The 25069-nt window shown below is 35.7% G+C and overlaps 3 protein-coding genes across 9 annotated transcripts; 2 read left to right on the forward strand and 1 right to left on the reverse strand.

Annotated features, from left to right (window-relative positions):
- Nucleotides 1-1435: 1435 nt before the first annotated feature.
- On the forward strand, nucleotides 1436-2933 carry sfr1 (SWI5-dependent homologous recombination repair protein 1). The gene is made up of 3 exons (XM_065296769.2): nucleotides 1436-1855; nucleotides 2142-2459; nucleotides 2556-2933. The coding sequence occupies exons 1-3, from the start codon at nucleotides 1763-1765 to the stop codon at nucleotides 2745-2747; spliced, it is 603 nt and encodes a 200-aa protein (XP_065152841.1). The 5' UTR covers nucleotides 1436-1762; the 3' UTR covers nucleotides 2748-2933.
- cfap43 (cilia and flagella associated protein 43) lies at nucleotides 2843-16833 on the reverse strand. Of its 2 annotated transcripts, none has more exons than XM_065296762.1 (38): nucleotides 16741-16833; nucleotides 16307-16560; nucleotides 16051-16147; nucleotides 15057-15224; nucleotides 14816-14966; nucleotides 14469-14631; nucleotides 14286-14365; nucleotides 14049-14180; nucleotides 13681-13797; nucleotides 13511-13591; nucleotides 13261-13409; nucleotides 13055-13158; nucleotides 12817-12969; nucleotides 12303-12466; nucleotides 12044-12211; nucleotides 11787-11917; nucleotides 11442-11604; nucleotides 10973-11071; nucleotides 8816-8893; nucleotides 8595-8720; nucleotides 8261-8365; nucleotides 8014-8130; nucleotides 7675-7860; nucleotides 7391-7597; nucleotides 7081-7170; nucleotides 6825-6905; nucleotides 6591-6716; nucleotides 6211-6330; nucleotides 5952-6059; nucleotides 5451-5537; nucleotides 5269-5357; nucleotides 4973-5177; nucleotides 4772-4884; nucleotides 4505-4664; nucleotides 3977-4141; nucleotides 3723-3800; nucleotides 3419-3572; nucleotides 2843-3135 (listed from the first exon to the last, which is right to left on the reverse strand). In XM_065296762.1, the coding sequence occupies exons 1-38, from the start codon at nucleotides 16767-16769 to the stop codon at nucleotides 2960-2962; spliced, it is 4974 nt and encodes a 1657-aa protein (XP_065152834.1). In that variant the 5' UTR covers nucleotides 16770-16833; the 3' UTR covers nucleotides 2843-2959. The 2 variants fall into 2 exon arrangements, with proteins under 2 accessions (XP_065152834.1, XP_065152833.1); XM_065296761.1 differs by having other exon boundaries at nucleotides 11433-11604.
- Nucleotides 16834-17156: 323 nt separating this feature from the next.
- On the forward strand, nucleotides 17157-23151 carry erlin1 (ER lipid raft associated 1). 6 transcript variants are annotated; one of them, XM_065296764.2, is made up of 12 exons: nucleotides 17157-17308; nucleotides 18218-18345; nucleotides 18524-18605; nucleotides 18732-18778; nucleotides 18893-18954; nucleotides 19040-19165; nucleotides 19305-19378; nucleotides 19456-19514; nucleotides 19687-19778; nucleotides 19861-19950; nucleotides 20033-20112; nucleotides 20804-23151. In XM_065296764.2, exons 2-12 carry the CDS (start codon nucleotides 18239-18241, stop codon nucleotides 21029-21031), a joined length of 1047 nt encoding a protein of 348 aa, XP_065152836.1. In that variant the 5' UTR covers nucleotides 17157-17308; nucleotides 18218-18238; the 3' UTR covers nucleotides 21032-23151. The 6 variants fall into 6 exon arrangements, with proteins under 6 accessions (XP_065152836.1, XP_065152837.1, XP_065152838.1 ...); XM_065296765.1 differs by having other exon boundaries at nucleotides 17157-17296; XM_065296766.2 differs by having other exon boundaries at nucleotides 17172-17296; nucleotides 18215-18345.
- The last annotated feature ends 1918 nt before the right edge of the window (nucleotides 23152-25069 follow it).

Raw genomic sequence — 25069 nt, forward strand, 5'->3', positions numbered from 1 at the left:
ACCCCACCCCTAATGCTTTCTCTCTCTGAGACCAGTGTCCTACACCCCACACAAACTATAACAAAACATGCTGAGAAGTGAAAGAGCATGACCAATTTTTGCTTTAAAATGATTCATCTAAAAAAAGCCCTGCAGCAGGAGAGAAAATGCTTTCAGTGATAGAAGCAAAGGGTCATAAGATCCCTAAACTGAATTAACTGAACCACAAAAGTAACAGCCTTCATTTTAAATGATAGGTTTTACTTTGAGAAAGTGTTTCGCAGCAGGGTGCGTGCAGAAGATGGTTGCTGAAAATACATTTCTGTGCACATTTCAAGCATTTTTTAAACCAGATATTTAATTGAGTTCATCACTTCACTAATGAATCACAGTTTGACTTTAAGTCAACATTGACACCAGATGTTTTAACTTTTTACATGGGTGCAGTCAAACTGTTCCAAAAATGCACCACTAATTCTTCTCTTCTGAATCTTAAAATGTGAGGGAGACAAATGTATTTGCATCTTGTGCCAATGATACAGGTCAGTGACCTGAACCTTCTTCACTTTTTTCTGTATTCTTTTTCTCCGTTTTACTTATTCTTCTGTTGTTTTCTAAGCCACTAATGACTGCTAACTGCTATATATACAGTTAGGGCGGGACGCATTGACTGTCTCCTTCCCCTTTAAAAAAGGCTAGTAACTTTTAGTTATCCTCACAGCCTTACACTGAATTTATTCATATTTGTGGGACAAATGTAGTTTTAAAAGAATACTCAAACTTTCCTCCAAACTAATTCAACTTATCAAAAATGAAGATAAAAAGTATAATCCTGTAATTGGTTCTCTTCCAGATTTTACTTTTGGGGGCCTTTCTATAAAGAAACAACTTATAAAATGTTTCTAATATATATAACATTTTAAGCAAAGACAAACATGCAGCGCGCATTTGGTTAATATTATTATTTCATTTTTGATTAGCGCTTTTGCATCTGAGCCTCTCAATTTCTAATAAAATAAAATAAAAACATTTAAGATTTTAAATAGATAATATCCATGTTATTACTTTATTATATGGTTAAATTGTGGTTCTCTGCATTTGATTTGATAAGTTTGCCACCATAACTGATACAATGATCTTTTTTTATAGAATGTGGTACATGTTGTTTGGAAATTGACAATAAAATGAAAATTCATATTTTAAACAAGTTTGTTGAAAAAGATAAGGGATGTACTTTATAAATGATGCAAAATTGTGATTGTATGATTTTGTATTCCCCTATTGTTTAATTCAATAAAAACTCACAGAACCTAGAGAATGAGAAGCTAAAGTGCATAATGACATCATTGCTGAGAGTGAAGACTATGTAAGAATTAAATGCTTTTTCTGTTCTTTCAAGCATTTAATTAAAATTTAAAAAAAGTATTTTATCTTTATAATTTGAATATTATCAATTTTTGGGAGCACACTAAGTTAGTTCATTAATGTCACTGAGGCTAACATATTAATACTACATGCAAAATATTGAAGCTATCTGAACTGAAGCAATCACATTAGGCTTAACGACTACATTTCCCAAGATGCTAAGTTGGTAAAGACAGCCCGGAAATGACGACAGCAATAATGGCACTAGCACCATTTTTAAACAACACACGACATGTTTACAATAAGAAGATTGGCTTTTGCATGTTTCTTTCTTTCTGTTACAGTTTCACATAAGACAAAATGTGACATTAGGAAGCCGTTTCTCCTGTAAGCGATTTTAGGTTTGTTGGAGTACATCATGGAGACAACGCCGATAAAACAGACAATTCATGAAACTAACGTTACACCGAATACAACACGGTCTTTATCAAGTAGCTCAAGTAAATCTGAGGTAACGTTACAGCTTAATTACTCCATCATGTTGTCATTGCTAATATTGTCTGTTTGTCGGACGATGCTAACATTAGCAAACATTATCACGTGCTGTAAATACTGTATCCATAGTCAATGTAATATGTCACTGGTCAATGTTTGTTTATGTACTAACATACTCTCAGTAAAATGTCCGTTACGCGTATGTTTATCGTTTTTTATTAAAATAATAATTAAATTAGGCGATTTTGGCGGTCATATTACTGTTAAAATGCTGTTTTTGCATCTGTATTTCCCCTATGCAGCCCATGAGTGCCTCACTGAAGGCAAGGTTAAAACGAACACGGCGCACATTCACATCCCCGATCAGTGTTGTGAAACGCCTTAAAATTGAGGATGACATCCAACCACAGACTTCACAACCCGAAGACACTTACCACAATGTGACTGACGACAGAGAGAATGAGACAGATATTAATCAAAATGATATGAGGGAGCAAAGAGACTGCGAACATAACACAGAACATGACTTGATTCAGCAATGTGAAGAACTAAAGAAACAAGTAAAACAGAAATCAGAAACCTTGCGAAGATTAAAGATGGTCAAAATGTATAGAAAAAAGGTACCCGGTTGTTTCTAAATAGTTAAAGTAACTTCTCAACAAAAGATTATGTTCAGTATGGTTGCTGATGTTTTTTCCTGTATTACTTTTTTATAGAATGACTTGACCCAGCTGCAGACGCTTATAGAGAAATGGAGAAGCTGTGCCCAATCTGTGCTGTATGAATTACAGAATGAACTGACCACAGAAGGACAAAAACTTAGCCTTTCCCAGCTCATAGACAATTTGGGGTTAGATGACAAAATACTGCACTTTGATAGGACAGAAGAGGACTTTACGGGCACTTGACATTTATTGCATACAATTCTTCATCTTTGTTTAAACCGGTTGTAACAACCCTCAGCTGAATAACATTTGGATAGTGAAACTGTTCAGATCATAAATGTGCAAATGTTTTTGTAATTTATTGAATATTTCTTGTTGTCAAATGTTAATTTAACCAAATCATTTTATGTTTAAACCTAAATCTGTAGTAATAAACTTCAGTTATGCATCCTGAATCAGATTTGATGTTGAGCTGGAAAGACCGGGAAGGTCTTCTTGCGCAGTTTCTCCACCTCATTCCTCAGTGAGATAATCTCTTCAGATTGCATTCTGGCTTGGTTCACCAGGTTTGTTCTTAGAGTGATATTTTTGTAGCGCTGTTCCACCTCTCTCTGCTGGCTGTCTCCTGTTCCTGAATAAAAGGAAAAAGATTATGAGAAAGAGAATAAATGTTCTTATCACAGCTAAATTTAAATGCTCAGTGTTTGTGAGACAAAGTCATTGAGCAGTATTCATGAAAGACAAACAGCTTCTGTATAAATTATACCTTAAAATACCCAAATCAATGCATTTTATTTAGAATGATCAAGAATAATTTATGAAGAAGTGTTATGTTATTTTATGAACAAGACCCATTTTGATTTAAACAATTATGATACGCATGAAAATAGTTATTCATTTTTATTGGTAGTTACCAGCATCCTCATAAATCTTCCTTATCTCTGCAACAGTTTTCTTCACGTCAGCTACTTGCAAATCAAGGGATTTGTTTTTCTCTTGCATTTGTTTGATCTGTTTGTTCAGATGTTGTAGGCGTTTATTACAACACACAGTTTTCTTCTGATAAGCCTGGGCAAAGAGAGACACGTGTTATGTCTGCTATTAAATTTGATTAATGTAATGATTGAATACCTGTGTTGAGTAGGCCCTGATATGCATTGAGCAAAGCTTTAATATCTTCTTAGATTGGGTGCTTAAAAACTAATTGAACAGATGTACCGTGTCTTGCAACGCTTTCGTCCTCTCTATTGTGATCTGCTTCGACATCTTCCTGTCATGATCTGTTTCATTCAGATACTAACACGAAAAAGGTAAAACATAAATAATGAAGCAGTATCATATGTTTGAATTTATGTAATAAATTGTGCTGAGCTACAGGAGTCTAGAAGAACAGATTTGTGGTCTATTTTTAATCATACAAATAAAATGATACAAATATTATTTAAATTAAATACTAAATCTTAAGTCAAAACCTCTCGAATCTCTGGAGAGATGCGCAGTAACTGGATGTCTCTGATTTTATTGGCGAGATCTTCCAGCTGCATGCTCATTCTCGTGTGCTCCCACTGCTGTTGTATGTTTTTTCTGCAGACGTCTTTACACTTCACCATAGTGTCAATCTTCTGATCTCCTAAAGCCTGACAATAATCAACACATTTATAATTTGTTAACGAATTAATAAAACAAAAGTACAAGCTAGTGCATTTATTATTAGCAATATATACAGTCGTCGTTAATTTGATAAGAATAGACCATTTAATAATATTTATATATAAAAATAAAAAATATATTTTTTTATTATGACACTTTTACATCAACTTTAAAGTTGACCAAAGTGCTTCACAGGACATCACCCTCTAATTACAAATTACAAATTACTCTGTTTATATAATGATGTAAGATGATTTAAATATCATTTTGTTTGGTCAATAGTAGAAGGAGTTAAATTGCATGCACTTAAAGAAAACCACAATATGTTATAGCGTGACTTTCCTTCATACCCTGATGGTGCTGTTTAGGTCCTCAATTTCACTGCGACGGATCATTTGAGCATCTTCATAATTAGCGATGAAGTCTTTAGCCTCCACTTCCACCAGACCTTGCTGCAGAACAACCTGCACCATACAGTCCAACCTGAACATCTCCTTCTCTTCGTTGAGACTAGGAAAACAATATGTATGAATTTATGGTCAGAGATATTAATAAACATATTTTTCCATTGCATTGGAAAAACTGTTAAATATTTAAAAATGAACTCAAATTCTCACCCATTCAGAGCAGCAATGAGATTTTTAATTTCAAGATGAGCTCTCTCATCCTCATCTATTCTTCTCTGCAGAAAAGCCTGCATCTCTGCAAGGGTCAATGCTTCTTGATTTATCTACAACATTAGAATCCAATAAATTTTTTGCAACACTTCTAATTAGCTTAATCTAAAGCTCATTTGCATAATGTCTATCTTTTCTTACCTGATGTTCACTTTCCACTTTGGTCTGTCTGGCCAAGCAAAACTTCTTCCAAACAACCGGATCTAATCCTTGAGGCATGTTCTTTGGAGCATCTAATTCTTCCATTGCCTTCATCATAAGAGCGAGTCCCTCTGATGCTGCTGTACCTAGCTGAGCACCCTCCTTGAACAGGTTATTTTGTGTCTGTGTTTTCATCCTTTGAACCCTGTGATCATTACATCAAAGGAAAAATACTAGAAATACTTTATATGAATGCATGACTTAAGTTTCTTTATCTCAACTTTCTGAAATAATACCTGGGTCTGCGTTTGTAAAGCTTATAGAGCTGGTCAACAATGTGTCCGGGAATGCTAGCAAAGTCTTTACGAAATCCTTTGTCAAGTAGCTTCAAAAAGGGAAAATGATTCTTTAGAGACTTAGTGGAAAACAAAATGCAGTGATACAATAGCCTATAGGTGTTAGATGCTTATGACCTTACCCTGTCCTCAGCGACTGCCTTTTCGTACACGTCTCTAAACTGGTCAACAACATTGTTGTATTTTTTTATTTCTTCCACAATTTCATTCTGTCAGGAAATAGAGGTGACTCATATGCCAGAACATTGAATGCACAACATTCTTCAATATAAATGGATTAGCACGCCATACAAGTTTATTCCTGCATGGGATTTTTCATTGCTGTCTTATTAACAGCAATTGTTCAAAGATTAAGTACCAATTTGTGATGCCAATTCCTTACACATTAAAATTATACGCAAACAAGGCTGAATAAATCACAATACATACAATTGAGCTCATAAGTTTACATACACCTTGCAGAATCTGGAAATGTTGACAATTTCGCACACTTTTTGTAAACATTTCTCATGTCAAATAACTTGTTCAGGACAGGACCAAATAAAAACATTTTTTTTCCAAAATTTTCATCATTTTCCAAATTCTGCAAGGTGTATGTAAACTTATGACATCAACATAATCACCTTTACAATTTGTGCCTTCTCAAGTTTAAAGTTCAACTGTTTCTCCCTATTCAGGATTTCTTCTTCAGTTTGAACAGCGTGAACCAGATTTGCAATCTTAAGCTCCTCCTGACAGGTAAAAACAGTACTGACGTAAGTCAACAATTTTAAGAGATTACATTAGATAACTGCTGTACATACAGTAGCTGGCAATCCATTTAACAGCTAACCTTTGAAACCGTAACATGCAAAAACATATTTTTGTATTGTATCATCTTACTTGGTAAATAATCATCTCAGATTTCAGCTTCCTTTCAAACAGCTTAACGAGTCTTTCATCAAAGGTCTGTGTAGCCTCTTTTACAGACATCAGCAGTTTCTTTATTTCTGTCTGTAATGCCTAGAGCAAAAGTGAAACGTCAAAGTGTTTAAATAGGGTCTTGAGTTTTGAAATGCAAGGAAGTGTCTGCTTTAAAGAAGAGTTCATTAATAATGGGAGAAAAAAATTTGGCATAATATAAAGCCATATACAGTAACAACCTCATAAACAATGTCACTTATGTTTGAATATACTTAACCACTGTTGCAAAGGCTTAATATTGTAAGATTATGAATACAGGCAAATTTTCTTTTTTTATTTTGCTACAACTGCAAACACACCTTTCTGTGCTTTTCTTGCTCCTCTTTCAGCTCCTTTGCTTTTTTCTCATACACTTTGAAGCTCTTTCGTTCATCTTCTGTCCACTGTACCTCTGGTTTTGACATAAACTCGGGCTGGGGTACTTCCTATAAGTTAAACATATCTTATAAGTGATTTAGCTATTTCTGTATTTTCTTCTTCTTGGTACAAAGCTTTCCTGTCTTAAACTTTCCAGTAAAATCGTGCCCCCTCACCATCCTCAGGATATCCTCTTTTTTAAGCTCCAAAACTCCACCCATCATCACATTAAGCGCTTGATCTCTCAAGTTATCAGACTGCAATGAAAACAGCACTCTGTGAATAACACTGGTATGACTTTAGTACCGGTAGTACCTTTTTGTATTGCAGTTATATACAACTTATGTCAATCGATAAGAAACAGTTGGTAATTTAAGTGAAACTATATTTTTTTTTTAAGGGAAATTAATTGTTAAAAGCACAAGGTAATACTTTAGCTGCAAGGTGTTGGCGATCTTCTTCCTCTCTTAGTTTTTCTTCCGTTTGTCTCTGCTCGGGGGTAAGGTATTTCTCTACCTTGATCTAGAAACGCACATATTAATTTGCCTGTCAGGTCCATTATTTAAAACAACAAATCAAAATGAATGTGAGAGATTTCCAGAAATTGTGAAATAATTAAAAGACGTTAGCTAAGGTCTGTAGTAAATTTTAAATGATTTAAAACGGGTCTAAGTTCAGACTTGTTAGAGAAGACTGTTGTTAAGTTGCAGTAATCTTAAACCTATAAGACCTGTTGTGTTACCTCTGAGTCCGTCACAGTGAGGGCTCTCTCCGGACACTCATTATTTGTAAGAGTGGGCTCCCATAAGGGTTCACTTAGGTCCAGTTCAGCCATAATCTCAGAGATACGCTTGTTCTTCTCTCTAACACGATTGATCTCCTGTTCCTTCTGCTTGTACACAGCCTCAAATTCTTCATTAAATGAGATCTTCACTTTGTAGATAACGTCCTTTATAAAATAGCCATAGGATATTATCACATACAGTTTGTTTATATTCAGAAAAGTAGAACAAGAACAGCAATCACCTTTAGCAAAGTGACTTGGTTGATTTTTTGCTCTCTGGTGTGTAAGTCAAACTGGTTGTAGAGGTAAGGGTTGAAGCCTCCATACAGGGAACTCAAGCTGCCTGTGACAGCGGGATTTTCAGTCTTACTGTCGTCTGATTCTTCCTTTTCCACTTCTTTCTTCCTATCTAGTAGCACATCTTGGAGCTATAAAGAATATTGAGATTATTTGTGTAAAAATTTGTTTAACCTGAAACGAAACAAACACTTTGCCAAGGTAGGTTATGTTGAGTATCAGTTGAGAATATGGTTGCTATAAGAAAAAATTTCAACAGATTCAGTAGTGTTTTATTTATTTACTCTTGAAACTGTCTGTTCAAACCGCCTCACGGTCTCAACCCTATGAAGCTCACTGAGTTCCTCCTCCGTGCGTTCCTTCATAGGGTAGTTATTCACCTCATGTTCTGAATAGAAGGCCTAGGGCAACAAAGGGCAAAGATGCTTGGATACCATATAATGTTTCTAGTAATTATAGTTTATCCAAAATAAAATCTGTGGATATTGGTTCTTGGAGTGCATATTTCCCCTTTCTTTTTAGGGTAAATACCTTAATAGCTTTTCCTTTGACTTTCATAGAATCCCAGCATTCCCTCTTTAGAAGTTCCCTCTGATAGCACTTAGCGAGATTCTCCATCTCTATCTCCTTCCTCACCTTAATTGACATAAAAAATCCAACTAAAATCATGCACACAGAAACATCACACAGTAAGCATTCAATATGTTCTATTATATCTAATGAAATGTAAAAGTATTGTAGTGTATACTGTTTTCATTATTACTGAATTAATTTATTTAAAATGATAAAATAGTATACTGTAAGTACTGTGTTAATATATTGTATGTATTAATATTATCATTTAAATATAAACTGGCAACTATACCCTGGCAACTTTCTGCTGTCCCTCGTTCTGCATTCTCTGCTGCTCTTCCACGTCCAGGTTAAACTCATGTAGCTCAAGTTTTTCTATGTCTGGCAGATTCTCATTCTCCTGGATCAAAGCCTGGATCTGCAATGATCCAATGACATTTAGAACAAACCTCTTCAAGAATTATATGTATGGTACAAGCATAATAGTGTTTCTTATAAAATACTTTCTCTTACGGTGTCACGTAGAACCTGTATATTTTTTCTCACGATGTTCTTCGTCTCTAAATACTGCATGGCCTCCTCTTGACAAACCTGTAGAGATCAATGACCCCAATGGAAAATCTCAATAGATTTGATATAATTATGTAGTGAAATTTTTTCTGGTAATAAGAAAAATACTTGTAAATACTTTTAAAGACAACATAAATATTTCAAAGGTAATTATTACAAGGAAAAAAACTTTAGCTTGATCTACAGTGTATGAACAGTGGACAACAAGGCATTCCAGGCTTTATAGCAATACCCCTGTTAAAGTGCCATATTAGAGAAATGTTTGCTTCATTGGGATTATATTTTGGTGTGCTAACTTAAACAAATGCCCAATGCAATCAGATAAGACTGCTAGGACAACTTCCAGACCGCCCTCTTTGGGTCAAGAAGGTCAACTTCAGTGCTAGATCGGGAAAGATGAAAAGACTTTGCATTGGTCCAAAAGACTTGCCCTATCACTCCCCTCACTCTCATCCTATGGCTTAAGGTAGGGTGGCCATAAATTTCAGAAGCAGTGGCTTTATCTCTACATTCTTTCATACACAAAATGGAAACAATATGGTGAATATGGAATCTTATTCACTAAAGACTTGGTATTTTGTAAGTTGTTTGGAAAGTGAAAAATGCATATAAAATAGATTAAAAGTTTAATGCCGAACTTTAAGCTACGCAAATTAACCCAGTGAAGAAAGAGTGGGCCACACTCTGTGAGCCCCTCTGATGTCCACAGCCAATCACAGCCATGAAACAAAAAGTGCCAAAATGCAATCTCCTACTTATCCGAAAGAGAAAATTCGCTAGCTGGTGACCTAAGGTAAAGGAGGGAGGTCATCTGGCACACACTCCAGGTGATGTGTGACCTAGTGCAGGGGTTTTCAAACTTTTTGTGTGTGTGGACCACTATTTGTAATCAAGAATTTTCGCGGACCACGTCATAATACTCATAATAAAATATGTCTGAATTTATCTGCACTTCTTAATAGGCTTACTAGCACTAAAACTTTAACTGGTCATCACATCAGTACAACAGATTCTTAAAACATTTTCTTAAAAAATATATATTTTTCTTAATAAAATATATTCTTTTATATTTTATTTTGCCTTTACACGGACCACCTGCAGTACGCTCACGGACCACTAGTGGTCCGCGGATCACAGTTTGGGAATGGCCGACCTAGTGTCTTGTTTATGGCATCACTACATAATTGGTGCACCATGTGAGGCTCACTACAACAGCATATGTGGTCCAGTTTAAAAAATTATAATTAAACTTTAAAAATAAATAAATAAAAAGTTCACATAAATGTACTTTACTTAGAAAAGAAACCTAAACAGGCAAGCCATCCAGAGGGTTTATAAGGTTTTAGGGGCGGTTTCCTGGACAGGAATTAGACTAGTCCTAGACTAAAATAAATGTAAAAGCTGTCCAAACTTAAAACAATTTGCGCTGACATATATTAAAATACATCAGTGCCCTTTGTTTTGCCTCAAAATGCACACAAGTAATGTTTTTAGTGAGGCACGTTTGTTAAAAGTAGTTATATTTCATAATTAAACTAAGGCCTAGTCCTGGCTTTAGGTAATCCCTGTCCAGGAAACCACCCCTTAATGTTTTTGTTTTATAAAGCACTTCCAGAATTGTTACAATTTGTTGTTTCCAACTTTGATGTTGTATAAATCATGTTTTTGAGGTGGGGCTATTTTTCTAGTTGGAGGAATTTTCGTTATTTCATTTCTGTAGGTCGAGTTAGTTTCAAGTAAACAGTGCTTCATGAAAAAGTTATGCCTTGTCCCAACCCATCCATGACCTTTTTTCAGTATTGTTGCAGAGAAAATGTGGAATGTGTGATTCAATTTAATGATATGGCAGTATGTCCAAACTGATATACTTGTCCTTTTGACGTTTTCAACAGTGTGAAAAGCAGCCATTGACTATGATTAACCAAGACAGAATAGGGAAATTTCTATCCCACTCATATGTACTAATTAAGATTTATGGTTATTCTTTCATAGAAAGGAGTTTGCCTCTGGTCATGTATCTTGGCATATAAAATCATACAAAAAGCACACACATAGATCTTTTTAAAATAGAGATTAATAAATGTAAGTAAGAGAACTAACCACAGCAAGTTTCCTATCAAGCCATGTTAAACTTATTGGAGATGCGGAGTAGCTTTCCTCTTGTTCAGCTTCATCAAGTGTCCTTCCGTTAACACTGACCTTTAGGAAGAATTCAAAAGAAATGTTTGTCATGGAGTACACTTTAATGTCTCATTACTTTTTTGTAAATCAATTAAGACAATTACTATATTCTAACCCAGAAGTGCCAAAATTCTTGACTGTATTTAAAGTTATACACAATGTTTTGATTGTATTTGTTAAACTCGAATCTTAATAGTAAATTATATTTTGAATAAAAAACAATAATTACAAAAGACAATATTTGGCTGCCCAGCACTTTATCAATTTTAGCATGACTTTGTATTGGCAACAATATGTGTTCAACATAAAACATCATCTGAATAAACAATACAGTTCCTAAGTTTTATTAAAACAACATAAAAGTGATTATGGTGAATACCTCTCCTACATGAAATGAAGAATATCTGGTTGGGGACTGTGCTTGTGGATCCCAGTCACACATTTTGTTGAGGATGGTGTTCTCTAAGGACGCTTTGGACTTAAAAGAATGAGTTATCCACTGGTCATACTGGGCAGCTGCATTTTCTTTGTCAGCATCAGAGCGCCTAAATCTGTTTAATTTGAATGTATATTTGTTTTAGGATCAGTTTGAAAGCTTTAAGGGGTATTATAAAAAGAGAAACAAAATAATTTTTTTTTAAATCTATTAATGTTTGCTGTGATATTTCTCAGTTTAATAAATGTATCATTACTGAAGTCTTCTTTAATGGCTGATGCATGGAGCATTTGTCACCTGAGCCTGCAGCAGACAAGAGAGCCATCCTTTAGGCCTGTAGTGAAGAGAGTCTGACTGTCTGGAGAAAAACAAACAGAGCCAACTCCACCCTGCCAACATGAGTGGCACTGCAGCTGCACGTACCTGTCCTACATGTCAAAGGTGCATGAACATAGCTGTAAGAAATTTGGGTCGTTTCCTAAAAACATGTTGCTCCTAGCCCAGTGCACGTAAACACGGGAAATTAAGAATGAGTCATTTTGAACAGACAATACCATTGTGGAGATCTCACAGACTCGCAGCAGTCCATCCCTGCCAACTGTTGCTAACCAGGTTTGGTGAGGAGAGAGCTGTAGAAATGCAGGGCTTAATTGAAGCCCCTCTTCCTCCTTCTCTGGGATTAACTGGAGTGGTTCTTGAACCTGGGAGAGGTTTTCTTCACTCTGTATATCACATGAGAACTAGTTAGGAGCAGTGCCAAACAAACAAAATAAATCTGTCATTGACTGTGAATGGTATTTGTTTTTACACAACCTCGGGGATAACAAATCGCTGCAAGACTTTTTTCTCTTGGGAGTAACCAAGTATCTTGTTGGTGGCCAAAACACAAGAGCAGAGAGTGTTAGGGAGCTCATACAGACAGCTGTGAAGGACTTCTTTTCGCAGACAGCCGCGAACATCCACACAACCTGTTGAGACTGGGAGTGGCAAATTATTTTAAGAAACATCGCTGGAATTGAGACAGTAATACAGTAATAATACAAAAAGTATTTGGAATCTTGGGTCCAATTTTTTTATTTCTTCCTGTTTTTTATACATCATTAAATAATATTCTCCCCAAAACAAACTTTTATTTGTGATTTGCTTGAGTTTTCTTTAATATATGACCCTTGGTTTGATATTTGAATGTATTTACAAATAGATTTACATTTTAAAGTGTGTCCTGAAAAAAAACACAAAACTTTTAGTATGTATCATTTTAGTTTGTTTAGTATCATCCAAACATTGTTTGCCATGTACATGGAATTTCAAAATATTTCTGAAGTACCTGTGAGCTGCTGTACAAACAAGGTCAGTAGCAGAAGCACACTTCCATTGTTGGTCTTCCCCTCTACCTGTTTACTACATAGCACCAGCACTTTAACCTGATTCTTCTCGTTGTTATACTGAGTAGACAGGCTAATAATGGCACCTGGAACCTCTGAAATAAAGTTAAATCATTTCTTAAAAATAATAACTCCAAACACAAGGCAAAAAACTACAAAATATGCAATTCTAAAAAGTACCGATCCATCCAATAATTTCAAATCCTTTTGACGGCCTTGCATCCAGCACAAAAATGCGAGCGTCTGATGCTCCAGTGATAAGGAAGTTGCCACTTTGATCAAACCTATTCAGAAGATGATACACAATTGAGATTCAGTCCACTAATTAAATCCAATTATCAACAAACATGATTGTTTAAAAAATAGTACCGAAATAAGAAACTCACACAATATGGTCTACTGGAACATGGTACAGATGAATTCTATGTACTAGTCTGGGCTTCTCTTTTGTGGTCATCTCTAAAAACAAGACGTCTCCTGTGACTGTCCCTACAACAGCGTACTGTGCTATGAGGCAGCATGCCATACTGGTCACCTGAAGTTAGGTTAAATAACACAGGTTTATATATAACAAACTGATCTATCTGATAAACAATTACTCTGGTGTTGTGTTGATCCTCTAACTACATCACTAACCTTTGTGTGCAGGAAGATGGAGCCCACACACAGTCCACCATCAACGGCCCACAGCTGCACCTCTCCTGCCTCTGTGGCTGACTACAGTAAAAAAATGCAATATGAAATAATGGAATGCAATAATGGCAGTTTTCAGTTAATTAACTCATTGTCACTGCTATTGTTTTTACCAAACAGATGTTTTTATCAGTGTATAATGGAGCAACAGCCACAAAATCTCCAAAGAGGACATCCCGGACATTGACAACTTCATCCTTTAGCAAAGGTTTAAATCTGTAAACACAGCCCTAAGAAAAAGTACCAGAAAATCTAATCAAGATTTGATAATGTTCAGGTTAAACATTCATTCTGGCATAAATATGGTATATGTGATAAAGATTTATGAACAAAATGTAGTTAAATAATTTAAAATGTTTTGGAAAAGGCTTACTTTATATATAAATGTATTATTTGTCATGATTAACATAAAAACCATTGCATATTTATTGCATATTCATATTATACTATTTTAAACTCACTGAAAAATAATCTCACTTACTGTACTGTACGTTAGTAGAAGTGTCTCACAGTCAGGAGAAAAGATCATAGCTGATACTGCCTTATCTAAAGCCCAAGTCTGAACCACCTCCAGTTTATTTCCTTTAATTTTAATGTTTCGTAAAATGCCTTCCTGCAAAGAAATTGCCATGATTTCTAAACATAAAGTAACACCACAAAATAATATCCCTCTGTATGGAAGGCTTTCATCAGGGAGATAATGAATATCATTTCTTACATCTCCTGCAGCAAAGAGATTGCAGTCCTGCAGTGCTAAGCTCTGAAAACTGCCCTTCTGCAGGGAAGTTTCACTGTCATCTGTAATAAAAAAAACCCAAAGCAATAACAAATTGAACAAAATTTTATTAACAAAAGTTAAGATTTTTTTATCTTGAGCACAATAAATTGAGATAGCGCTTACCATTAATGATTGCATTAGTTTGAGGATTGTATAGAACAGAGATGATTAGAGTATCAGGATTTACACAAAGCAGAAAGCCTTCCTTGCTACCAACATAAAGGTTTGACGAAGATGACCAGCAGATGGCACTTGCACACATCCTTGGTTTTATTTGTTCCAAAGGCTGTTGAGAAAGACAAAAGGAAGGTTTTTTTCCGTTTAATTATGATGATGCATTATTGTTTTGATAGTAAAAAGCCCTTAGGAAAAATGTAGTTTAGATTATTTGAGATGCCTACATGCAGCAGGTTCATCTTAAAAATAATTATTGTATTATGAAACCACTTTATGTAAAAAAAATCCAGTACCACATAGTTGTCAGCTCTGTCCCCACTCAGTCCAGCGATTGCTGAAATGGGCATCTGGGGACCTGAGTATGTCATTTTACTACTGGGTATATGAAATGGCTTTGCCTCATGCTCAACCACTGAACCATCAATGGCGGGGAGATGAACAACACTACAAAACAAACAAAGAAAAGACTACTGTTACACTGAAACTGTAATAATCAATTAACAGTGACATCTGCTGGTGAGACAGATACTCTACCTTGGCTTCATCAAATGAAAGTCGCCACATTTTTCAACATTCCAGATCGTGAGGGAACTTGAGTTTACAGCACAAATTTGACACCAGTTCATGGGATTAAATAGCAGATCTGTGATGTCCTCTTCCACTAGTGGATGGCTACAAAGTGGAACACCACTCTCCCAGTTCCTATAAGAGTTAAGATTAATCACACTTAAAACCAAAACTGCAATGCCAAAAGTAAAAGATTTTATGCTAATTCTACAATACTGTAAATAGCATAATGCTAAAAGTGTTTATATATTTATTGACTACACAGGTAAGTGTATATACACTACTGAAGCTATGGTATTTTCAAATTTCAGCTACAATAGTCTATCTCCATTATCTTGGTTCACCCAAAAATGAAAATTCTGTCATCATTTACTCATTCTCATGTTGTTCTAAACCTGTATGCATTTCTTTTTTCTGATGAACACAAAAGAAGATATTGTGAGAAATGATGGTAAACATGCAGCATATAGTGTCCGTTGACTTCCATAGTAGGATAAAATATTTTGAAAGTATTGTGATAAATGATGAAGAAAATATTTTGATAAATGATGGAAAGCACACAGTTGATGGTACCCATTAAATTCCATCATATTTAAGTCAATGGACACTATATGCTGTGTGTTTACCATCATTTCTCAAAATATCTTCTTTTGTATTCCTCAGATGAAAGAAATTCATACAGGTTTAAAACAACATGAGGATGAGTAAATGATGACAGAATTTTCATTTTTGGGTGAACTATCCCTTTAAGTATTGCTTAAGTGCAAAGGCTGCTGTCATACAAGGATTGTAGTATTGTACTTTTCTTCTGTTATTGGCTTGCTACTACTTGAAACTAAGCTATTAATGACCTATCTTTTGACTAGCAGCTCGGTTTCCTAAACTTTATAAAAAATTATTTGATATATATGTAAAATGAGGTTTGTCAGTGAGACAGGTTAAAAGCATCTCAACATTTTACCATAATGTGATGGTGTGTTCAGGTATAGAGGAAGCACAGGCTAAATAAGGACCAGCATCACACAGTGTCAGATTTGTGTAGCCCAGTTTAGCTGTTCCTAAACAACAAAAACAACCCCATTAGTAAAATTTGTATACACCTGTAACAACATTTAACATTTTTTGAAGAGCAGTAAATTATGTCTTTGCCTGTATGTGCATGGAAATAAGTCAGATCTAGGTGCAGAATGTTTAAGTGCTTTTGAATCATGACTGACCTTTCAGTTCACACATGAGGTCAAGCTCTGGATAGTTATAGATAAAGATTGAAGGATGCAGTTTCAGGTCAGAAAAGGCAAGGATACTGCAAAGTCCACTGGCTGTAAAGGCTCCAATGCCAGAACCGGGAGTCTGAAGAATCTTCCTCGTTTTAGTTTCCACATTGAGGAAAACAATGAAGTTTCCGCAGGTGTAACACGCTGTTTCCTTGTTGACAAATTTAACTGTACCATTGGTGTATCCCTGCACCCACCTAAACAAAAATAAAGACTTTTTTTATATTCGCTGAATGCTATACCAATACAAATGTAGAATCGTCGTATTTTTTTTTCAGACACAACAATCTCACATGCTACAAATTAGATATCAGTGATATCTAATATAAAATCAGTGATTATTTTTGTTAAACAAACAATTTGTACAGTAAACTTACCGAACTTCTAAGCTTTCCAACACATCCATTTTAGTAGGTCAGCTGACCCTCTGAGCGTGCGTCTGTTTCCATAGGAACTGGTGCAACTTGGTAAGGCCGTTGTATGGGGTAAATAAAGACTTTTTTAAATTTTTTAATATATACTACTACTATTATTACTTTTTACAATTATTACAATTATTCATAAAAAATTATAACATCAACAAAATTTATTTTAACTACATAACATACTAGATATAAAAACTTATAATAGATTAAATAATAAAATAAAATGTATAAAAAACTATTTAAATATAATATAATATAATATAATTACATAATTTATTTTTTATAGTTCCACAATTTTATAGTTTATATTTACGTCTCTTATTGTAATAAATCAGTACACTAAAACAATGGAAGGTAGTACATTTTGTCAAGCAGAATAAAAATTACTATGGTAGTCAATGATGACTTTTATTTTGAAAGCACGTCTGTGACAGATTTTGAAAGGGAAATGATCAGTACAAAGCGTTGCAGACAGGAACCTTCAACCTACAATGTTGGGAACTGCTTCGTGAGTAATAAAGTAATGTCCAGCGAAAGAGAAATTAACTGTCCATTAACTAAACAGATGTTTGGTAAATGCATATTTCGGCTAACGTTATTATTAGTCCCTCGCGTGTCCCATTTAACTTGAGAGAACGTCGTTTTGCCATAATGTTTGCTTGTATTTCAAATAATTAGCCTAGCCAACCGTAGCTAGTATGACATGGAAAGCGTGCGGACGTGAATTGAGTAATGCATGACTTCAGGGGTGGTTTCTACAGTAATATGATCAGCATAATGTACAGTGACTCTTGTTTTGAGTGGGCTAACTGAACCATCAGATTACTCATTACTATCGGATTTGTCATGTACAGTAGTACGGGCGAGTCAGCGCTTCGTTTAAGGAAGTCATTTGCTTCAGATGACCAGAATAGAATACAAAGAGGCTGTGTTTTAAACATTGCATGTTACCTGCCTAAACCACATTTTGACTGTCACTGGCGCGTTCGAGCAAAGCGCTGCACTGGCCTGTAGTGACTAAAATTATGTCTAGGTACACCGCTTATATCTTTTTGAAGCACAGCCAGAGACTCCAATTCCTAGTCATTGATAGCTTTATGTCTAACATTCGTTGTCTTAAAATAGCTATGGGTGTCATATAGGGCTCACGATGTGTATATATAAGTGTATATATAAATCTTAAGTGTGTGTGCGCCCGCGTGTTTTTGCATTTCCATAGTAATTCTGTACTCTCGTGGACTTTGAGAACCTGTTATCTCGGTGTGTGCGTGCGTGCGTGTGCGCATGTGTTCAAGGGAGTGCGGGTTAAAGAAAAGGCAGCTTGATCTGTGCCTTAGCATGTATTGATTTCTGAAATTTTGTCGGCTAAATTGTGTGTTTATCCTATGAATCAGTTCAGTCTTCACATCTATATCCTGTTTCTCAGCAGGTGAATGCTGGATGAGGGATAATGGCACATGTTGGAGCAGTAGTTGCAGCAATGGCTGGTTTGATGGCCATTCTGCTCCATTCTTCCATACACAAGATTGAGGAGGGGCATTTAGCAGTTTATTACAGGTGAGATGTTTTGCTAAACAGATTAAATAATAAAGGGTTTCAGTGGCTAAATCACGTCAGTCAGATTTTTAGAATCTCATCAGATTAAGGATGGTTTTAATGTTAGTGTATTTTTTTCATCCAGAGTTTCTTATTTATTTTAAATTGTGTAATAATCACAGTTTTCATCTATTTTCAGAGGAGGAGCCTTGCTGACCAGTCCTAATGGCCCAGGTTACCATATAATGCTGCCTTTCATCACTTCATACAGATCAGTCCAGGTACAAATGCTTTGATTAATATGAATAACAAACATGCATTTACTGCAGCTGTGGATGTTTACCATCATGCATATTTTTTAAAGGTTTTGTTTGACTTCTGCTGATTTGTTTGTGTCACATTCATAGACAACCCTGCAAACAGATGAAATTAAAAATGTGCCTTGTGGAACCAGGTAAACCTTCCTGTTCATGGTATTCCTAACAGTACATCAAATTAATGTCCTTTATTATTCATTATGGAAATACTATAGGACTCTTAAATAGAAGGAACTTTTTGTTTTCCACAGTGGGGGTGTCATGATCTATTTTGACAGAATTGAAGTGGTAAACATGCTGGTTCCATCAGCAGGTACGATTAGGAGTACTCTATTAGTAACTCTATTTGTATGTATTTTCATGTTATTTCTATGCATCACATTTCTTTTGCTTCTCAGTGGTTGACATAGTGAAGAACTACACTGCAGATTATGACAAGACCCTCATCTTCAACAAAATTCACCATGAGCTGAATCAGTTCTGCAGCGTACACACACTACAGGAAGTCTACATAGAGCTGTTTGGTAAGTCATTGATATTTAGAGCTGTTGTTTTTTGTGAGCACTGCAGTTTTTGCTAACTTCTTTCGTCCTCTGTAAATTCTCAATAAGACGATTTAAAGAAGTAATGAACTCATTTCTTTGTGTTGTTTTTGTTTGACAGACATAATTGATGAGAACTTAAAGACTGCTTTGCAGAAGGACTTAATTGCAATGGCTCCCGGACTCACTATTCAGGTAAGATTTTAATTTCAGTCTGTGTGGTTGCAGTTTTAACTATAGTAGAAATCATTCATCTGCATGCTATTTTGCAGGCTGTGCGAGTCACCAAGCCCAAAATTCCTGAGGCGATTAGAAGAAACTATGAGCTAATGTGAGTTGGCTGGTTTATCCTGAATTTAATTTGGTGTCTTTAAAGGGATAGTTCACAGAAAAATGAAAATTATGTCATCATTTATGGTTTTAATGTGCCGTTCTGCCGTAACTTCTTTTGCACTTTTTTCTTTTATCACACATCCTGATTTCCTCTGTTTGATTGTCTCCAGGGAAGCAGAGAAGACCAGGCTGCTCATCACTGCTCAAACACAGAAAGTTGTTGAAAAGGAAGCTGAAACTGAGAGAAAGAAGGCTATCATAGGTGGGATTCCTCTAAATAAATGAAAAATATATTCGTGTTCAGATTCATGTGCATCACTTGGGTGTTCTGTTATCCTTTTTAGAGGCTGAGAAAATGGCTCAGGTTGCTCAAATTCACTTTCAACAAAAAGTGATGGAGAAGGAAACTGAGAAAAAGATCTCCGAAATAGAAGGTTTGATGTACCTTCAGTGTTTTTATAGCATGCATCACACACACATTGGGTTTGCTCATGAAAGTTTTTTTTATCGTAACAGATGCTGCTTTTCTGGCGAGGGAGAAAGCGAGAGCAGATGCTGAGTATTACACTGCTGGAAAATTTGCTGAAGCCAACAGGGTAAAATACACAATGTTGTCATTAATAACAGGGTGAAATTCATAATATAGTCATTATTGGCTTAGTGGTATTTGCATAATTCCACCATCAATGCTTTATTGTTTGAGATTTATTTTGAGAAATCCTTAAAATGAGCCAATTAGAATGACATTTGTGTAATGAATTTCTGGCTTTTATGTTTAATAGTAACCCTGAAATGACATGAAAGAGTTTAAAATGTGAACATAACTTTAAATACACTATAAAATGCATTATAGGCATCTGTTCTGTTTCATCTATTAAGTTTTAGATGTACATATTTTGAATTAAAGTGTGCATTGAATTCTGTTGCCATTAAATCCAGCTGGCACCATTCATTTCATATTCGCTCCCGACTGTCTTTGCCAATATGGTGGCGTACATAGAATGGGTCACGTGATGTCTTGACCTCTTTTGTTGCGTTAAGTTCATTAATTTTAGTGTTAAATCTCTTGCTGAAATCTAATCTATCAACTTGCCTCAAATGAAACACCATAAAAAAGTTTCCTTAAACAAAGCTCAAAGATTCTTCAGGTTCAGCTGTGAAAATAGGAACAGGGCTATTGCTAACTGTGAACACATGGAGGCGCACTTCCACATTTTTTCAATAGAGACGATTTCACACAGGATGTGCTTGGGTCATTTATCGACTTACTGTCTCCCTCCTCCACAGATAAAGCTGACACCAGAGTATCTGGAACTGATGAAATACCAGGCCATAGCAGCAAACAGCAAGATCTACTTCGGTCAGGACATCCCGAACATGTTTGTGGACACCAGCGCCACCCGGACATTTACAAGCCAGGATACAGCAGATTCAATAGAGCAGCTGGAGTCCCTGAGTATAAAAGAGGGTCTTAAGAAAGCGTCCAAGCCCAAAACGGCAGCTGAAGGCCACTGAGGGGGAGAGCTGCACCCCTCTCCCACCCCTGCCTTCTTCTTTCTCTCTTTCTCTTTGTGGGGCATGAGTGCTTGTGTGGCATGCTGACATGGATATTTTTCACTCTTATACAGCAGTGGGGTTGGGTGCTTGGCTAGCTGTGCTGTGAGTCAGTAAGCTGAATACACAGAGTCAGAGGCTGTGATTTAACAGCAGACTGAAACAATTTGTCTTAAGACGAGGCTAAATTTTTCCAGAATTGTCTCAACTGTACTGTGCTACTGATTTAGGCCATATTGAATCATTGCAATCCATATCTTTATACCCTCCAAAGGCTCGCATAAGCATGCTATTTTCTTTTTCCTCAACTGTTGGTCTTAACTTTTGCTTAGCCTTTTTCAAATCCATGTTAAATAATTGTTTGATGCAGGCTGATGCATCTGTGTGAAATATGTGAACATTTAGAAATGTATGTGTCGTCTTTTATGTTACTGGAATTGTAAGGCACCACACTAATTCAAAGGGCGATGGGTTACGCAGATACAAACAGATGAGATTTGTTTTGTACTGTAGCTCAAGTTTGTCATCTCCTTTCTTTAATGTGTTGTTATAGAGAGTTGCAGAATAAAGTCCTTATTTCTGCGTTCCCTAACAAAGTAAAATCTTAAATAAGTTCACCTGGTGCCTGGTGGCTTAAAAGCAGAAATAGGTGTAATTGTTAGTTTAAACATTAAATTTTGGTTAATCTTTAACACAAATCTCTTCAAATTGATACCTGATTACTCCTAAGCTAATTTAGTTTCATGTAATTTTGGAAATGGTGGGTTCAGTATTGCTTTTTGTAGAGATTTAGTTTGTGGGTGCCCTGTGAACGTTGATTTAAATTGTTGATTCATAGGAAGTTTCACAAACTGAGCATGGGTGTAGGGCTTTCATGAAAGGGTTAAAAGTGAAGTTTGAGAACCAGGGCTTGTGGCTTTGAAAGGCTATGATATGGACTAACAGACGTTGGATAAATTGTGGTCTGATTGAAAATGCCTTCATAACCTCTTCCTTGTTTTGTCATTACTGGAAAGAATTTCAAAGGGAATCTAATTAAAATAAGGGCTGTTGAGTTATAAGACACTAATTAAGAAATTGACCATTATGATGGCCTGATGCATTAAGAATATTGATTTAAACAGTTTTCATACATTAACAGTAAAACATACTGGATGTGGTTTTTAGCCAGGTGTTTGTTATGTAGACCACTACACTGTCAATAAAAAGGTCCCTAGCTCATGGAGTGGTACCCTTTCAAAAAAGTATACCATTGCACCTTAAGAATTCATATTGGTGTGTCAAATGTATATATATCTGTACCTAAATGGTACGTATAAGGACCTGTTTGAAGGCTACTACCCCATTGACAGCTTGGGACCATTTTTTGACCATTTTTTCTGATAGTGTAGCCTCAGAAGTTTTAATATGTCACCACTAGGGGAGGCAAGTGATCTTCAGGAATAAAAATACTAAAAAGCTAAATGAGATGCATGCACAAAACATAATTAATCTTCCTTAAGTAAGACATGCCTAATTTGCTTTATATCAAACCATTTGCAAGGTTAAAATGATTTGTTTACTAGAGCCCTCTCTCAGGAAAAAGAGACCGGAATGTTAACTTGAATTACCTGCTTTTTTTGATACCCAACAGTAAGCCTATGACACTTCACAGATATCTATGTCAGATGTGCAGTAATGTTATTTCTGTGTGAATCTGTCATACAGCATTTAGTTTGTACATGCATACATGTCCATAGCAGTTAGTCAAGGTTTCTGCCATAACCATGTTACATTGGTTTCCTTTTTTCCCTTCCCACATTGCTTTCCTTCAGGTTGTATGTTTATTTTTGTCTCAAAAGCTTAAAAGAAAATCTTAAAGCCTAATACAGATGTTGCTGTTTGTATGATCTCTGTGGTTCTTGTGGTCGATGACGAGCGGATAAAACTTGACTGCCCTGGAATAAACCCACTCTGTGAATGTCACTTTTTTATGTCGGCATAATTTAAGCTCTTAATTTTAAAACATTTATATGCAAAATTTTTAAAGTTTTGACACTGTTCAATTCTGTGAAATAAAACCTATTTTGATACAATGGAAATGACGTAAAGTGTTTTGGTGTTACTGAGAGAGGAAGGGTGTATGATGAAATTTGCGATCATTTCCATATATGGTGTATAATCATCATCACCATACACCACCAAGGAAGTGTTTCACAAAATCTTTCACGAGTTAAGAAAATGCTCAAACAAATTGTTCACTCAGAAAAGGAACTGATTTAATAGCAGAACTGAGTTTGAAATGATAGCACTTGCTCATGACCTCAAACTAATGATATTTATTCCTGGTATTGTGTCTGATGAGCATTATTTTCTGAAAATACTTTGACAACTTGATGACCAATTACAGCATGCAGTGTTGTCAGTAATGACCCATATATTCATGTGCACAAAAAATTCTTCATTAAGAGATTTTGGTTGAACAGGAAATGCATCTCCAGTGTAATAAATGAGCCTGCTTTGGCTTTTGATCCAGGAGTCAGACTTACTCAGACTGCATGAGGGCAAAAAGGACAAAGGAAGGAAGTGGTCACTCAAAGGAAGTGGGCAAAAAGGTCTATGGATCCAGCTGACCTTAAAGAAAGAACAAAAGTTAAAACCCCTGTAAAAATCAGTCATTTAGACGTATGTTATCAGACCTGTTACAAGTTAAACCATTTGTTGGGAAAAATATGTTGCTCTCTGTTTTTAAGTACCAAAAAAACTGAATGTTTAAGTAAATGTGAAATTGTAATAATGCTGTGTCTGGGATACATCACATTTCCTCCGCAGTGATTTGTGGATGTAGGTATAGAGACTGATAAACGCTTTCATGGTTGGGTGCATGTTTTTTTTTGTATCCTTTTTGCTGTTGACACAAAATTATTGCTGATTCCACATACTGTACAGTGTTAGCCAAACTGTGTAAAACCATTATTTACTTAAGAATTTGCCATCTAATAAAACAAAACTGACTTAAGGTTCAAACAGGATTTAAATGACTCCCACATGACTTATACAGGATATATATCACTACACAGTCTTACTCAGCTCAGCTCATTGGCCAAGTTTCTTTCCTAATTTAATGACATACAATGTGAATCTCCATAAATAATCAACATGTTCACTGTTGGAACTTGAAATCTGATAATAAATCAGGTTAATTCATTTTTCTGTATGACCATTTACGTGGGCCATCATGCTTGCAGGATCTTTGCAGATAAAGCTGTTTGTTTCTGGTTCTGTGTAGAACTGATGACGAATCTGTGACGTGCCTGGAAGGAAGCATTGCAGGAAGGGCAGTGTCCAGGTCTCATAGTAACTATGAAAAAGAGGTAACTCGGCTCCCATGACAACCATGATGAGATTTGTGAATTACTGGCAGTAGCATGAACAATTGTGTTCTGTGTTCAATCTGCCTCATCGCCCTACTTGTCGTCCCCTGAAGCATTGAAGGCAGAATTTACCAGGGAGTCATGGGATTGCTTCTTTAAGACATGATATGTGATAAGCTTGTTTTTTCTAATCTTGTTTTGATTTGATTAGATCAATGATGCAAAGGGGATTTCTAGATGCCCAAATCCATTATTTCAACACAAAACACAATATTGTGTTTTTGTAATGGCAAGTCACGATTATTTTCTCTCCCAGTTGCCTTATATGATGTCATGAAAATATGTTAATACGTAGCCTAAGTTAAATATATCCAAAGAATCTTAGCTAGCATTTTGTGCTAATATTACATTATTTATATGAATGTACAGTACTGTGCAAAAGTCTTAGGCCACCCCCAGCTTGCTGGGTTAAAATTTGTTTTGATGACCATCCATACATATTTCATAATGCATATGTAAAAACACATTTTTTAGAACAAAATGCCTTTTTTGGCAAAGGTCAGTATAGTGTGGCCTCCATTGACACTAAACACCTCTTGAACTCTTTGAGGAGACTGAAGTCCTAAAGTCATTAGATTAAATTTAG

The sequence above is a fragment of the Paramisgurnus dabryanus genome, chromosome 20 (genome assembly GCF_030506205.2).
Source record: "Paramisgurnus dabryanus chromosome 20, PD_genome_1.1, whole genome shotgun sequence".
Classification (NCBI taxonomy): domain Eukaryota; kingdom Metazoa; phylum Chordata; class Actinopteri; order Cypriniformes; family Cobitidae; genus Paramisgurnus; species Paramisgurnus dabryanus.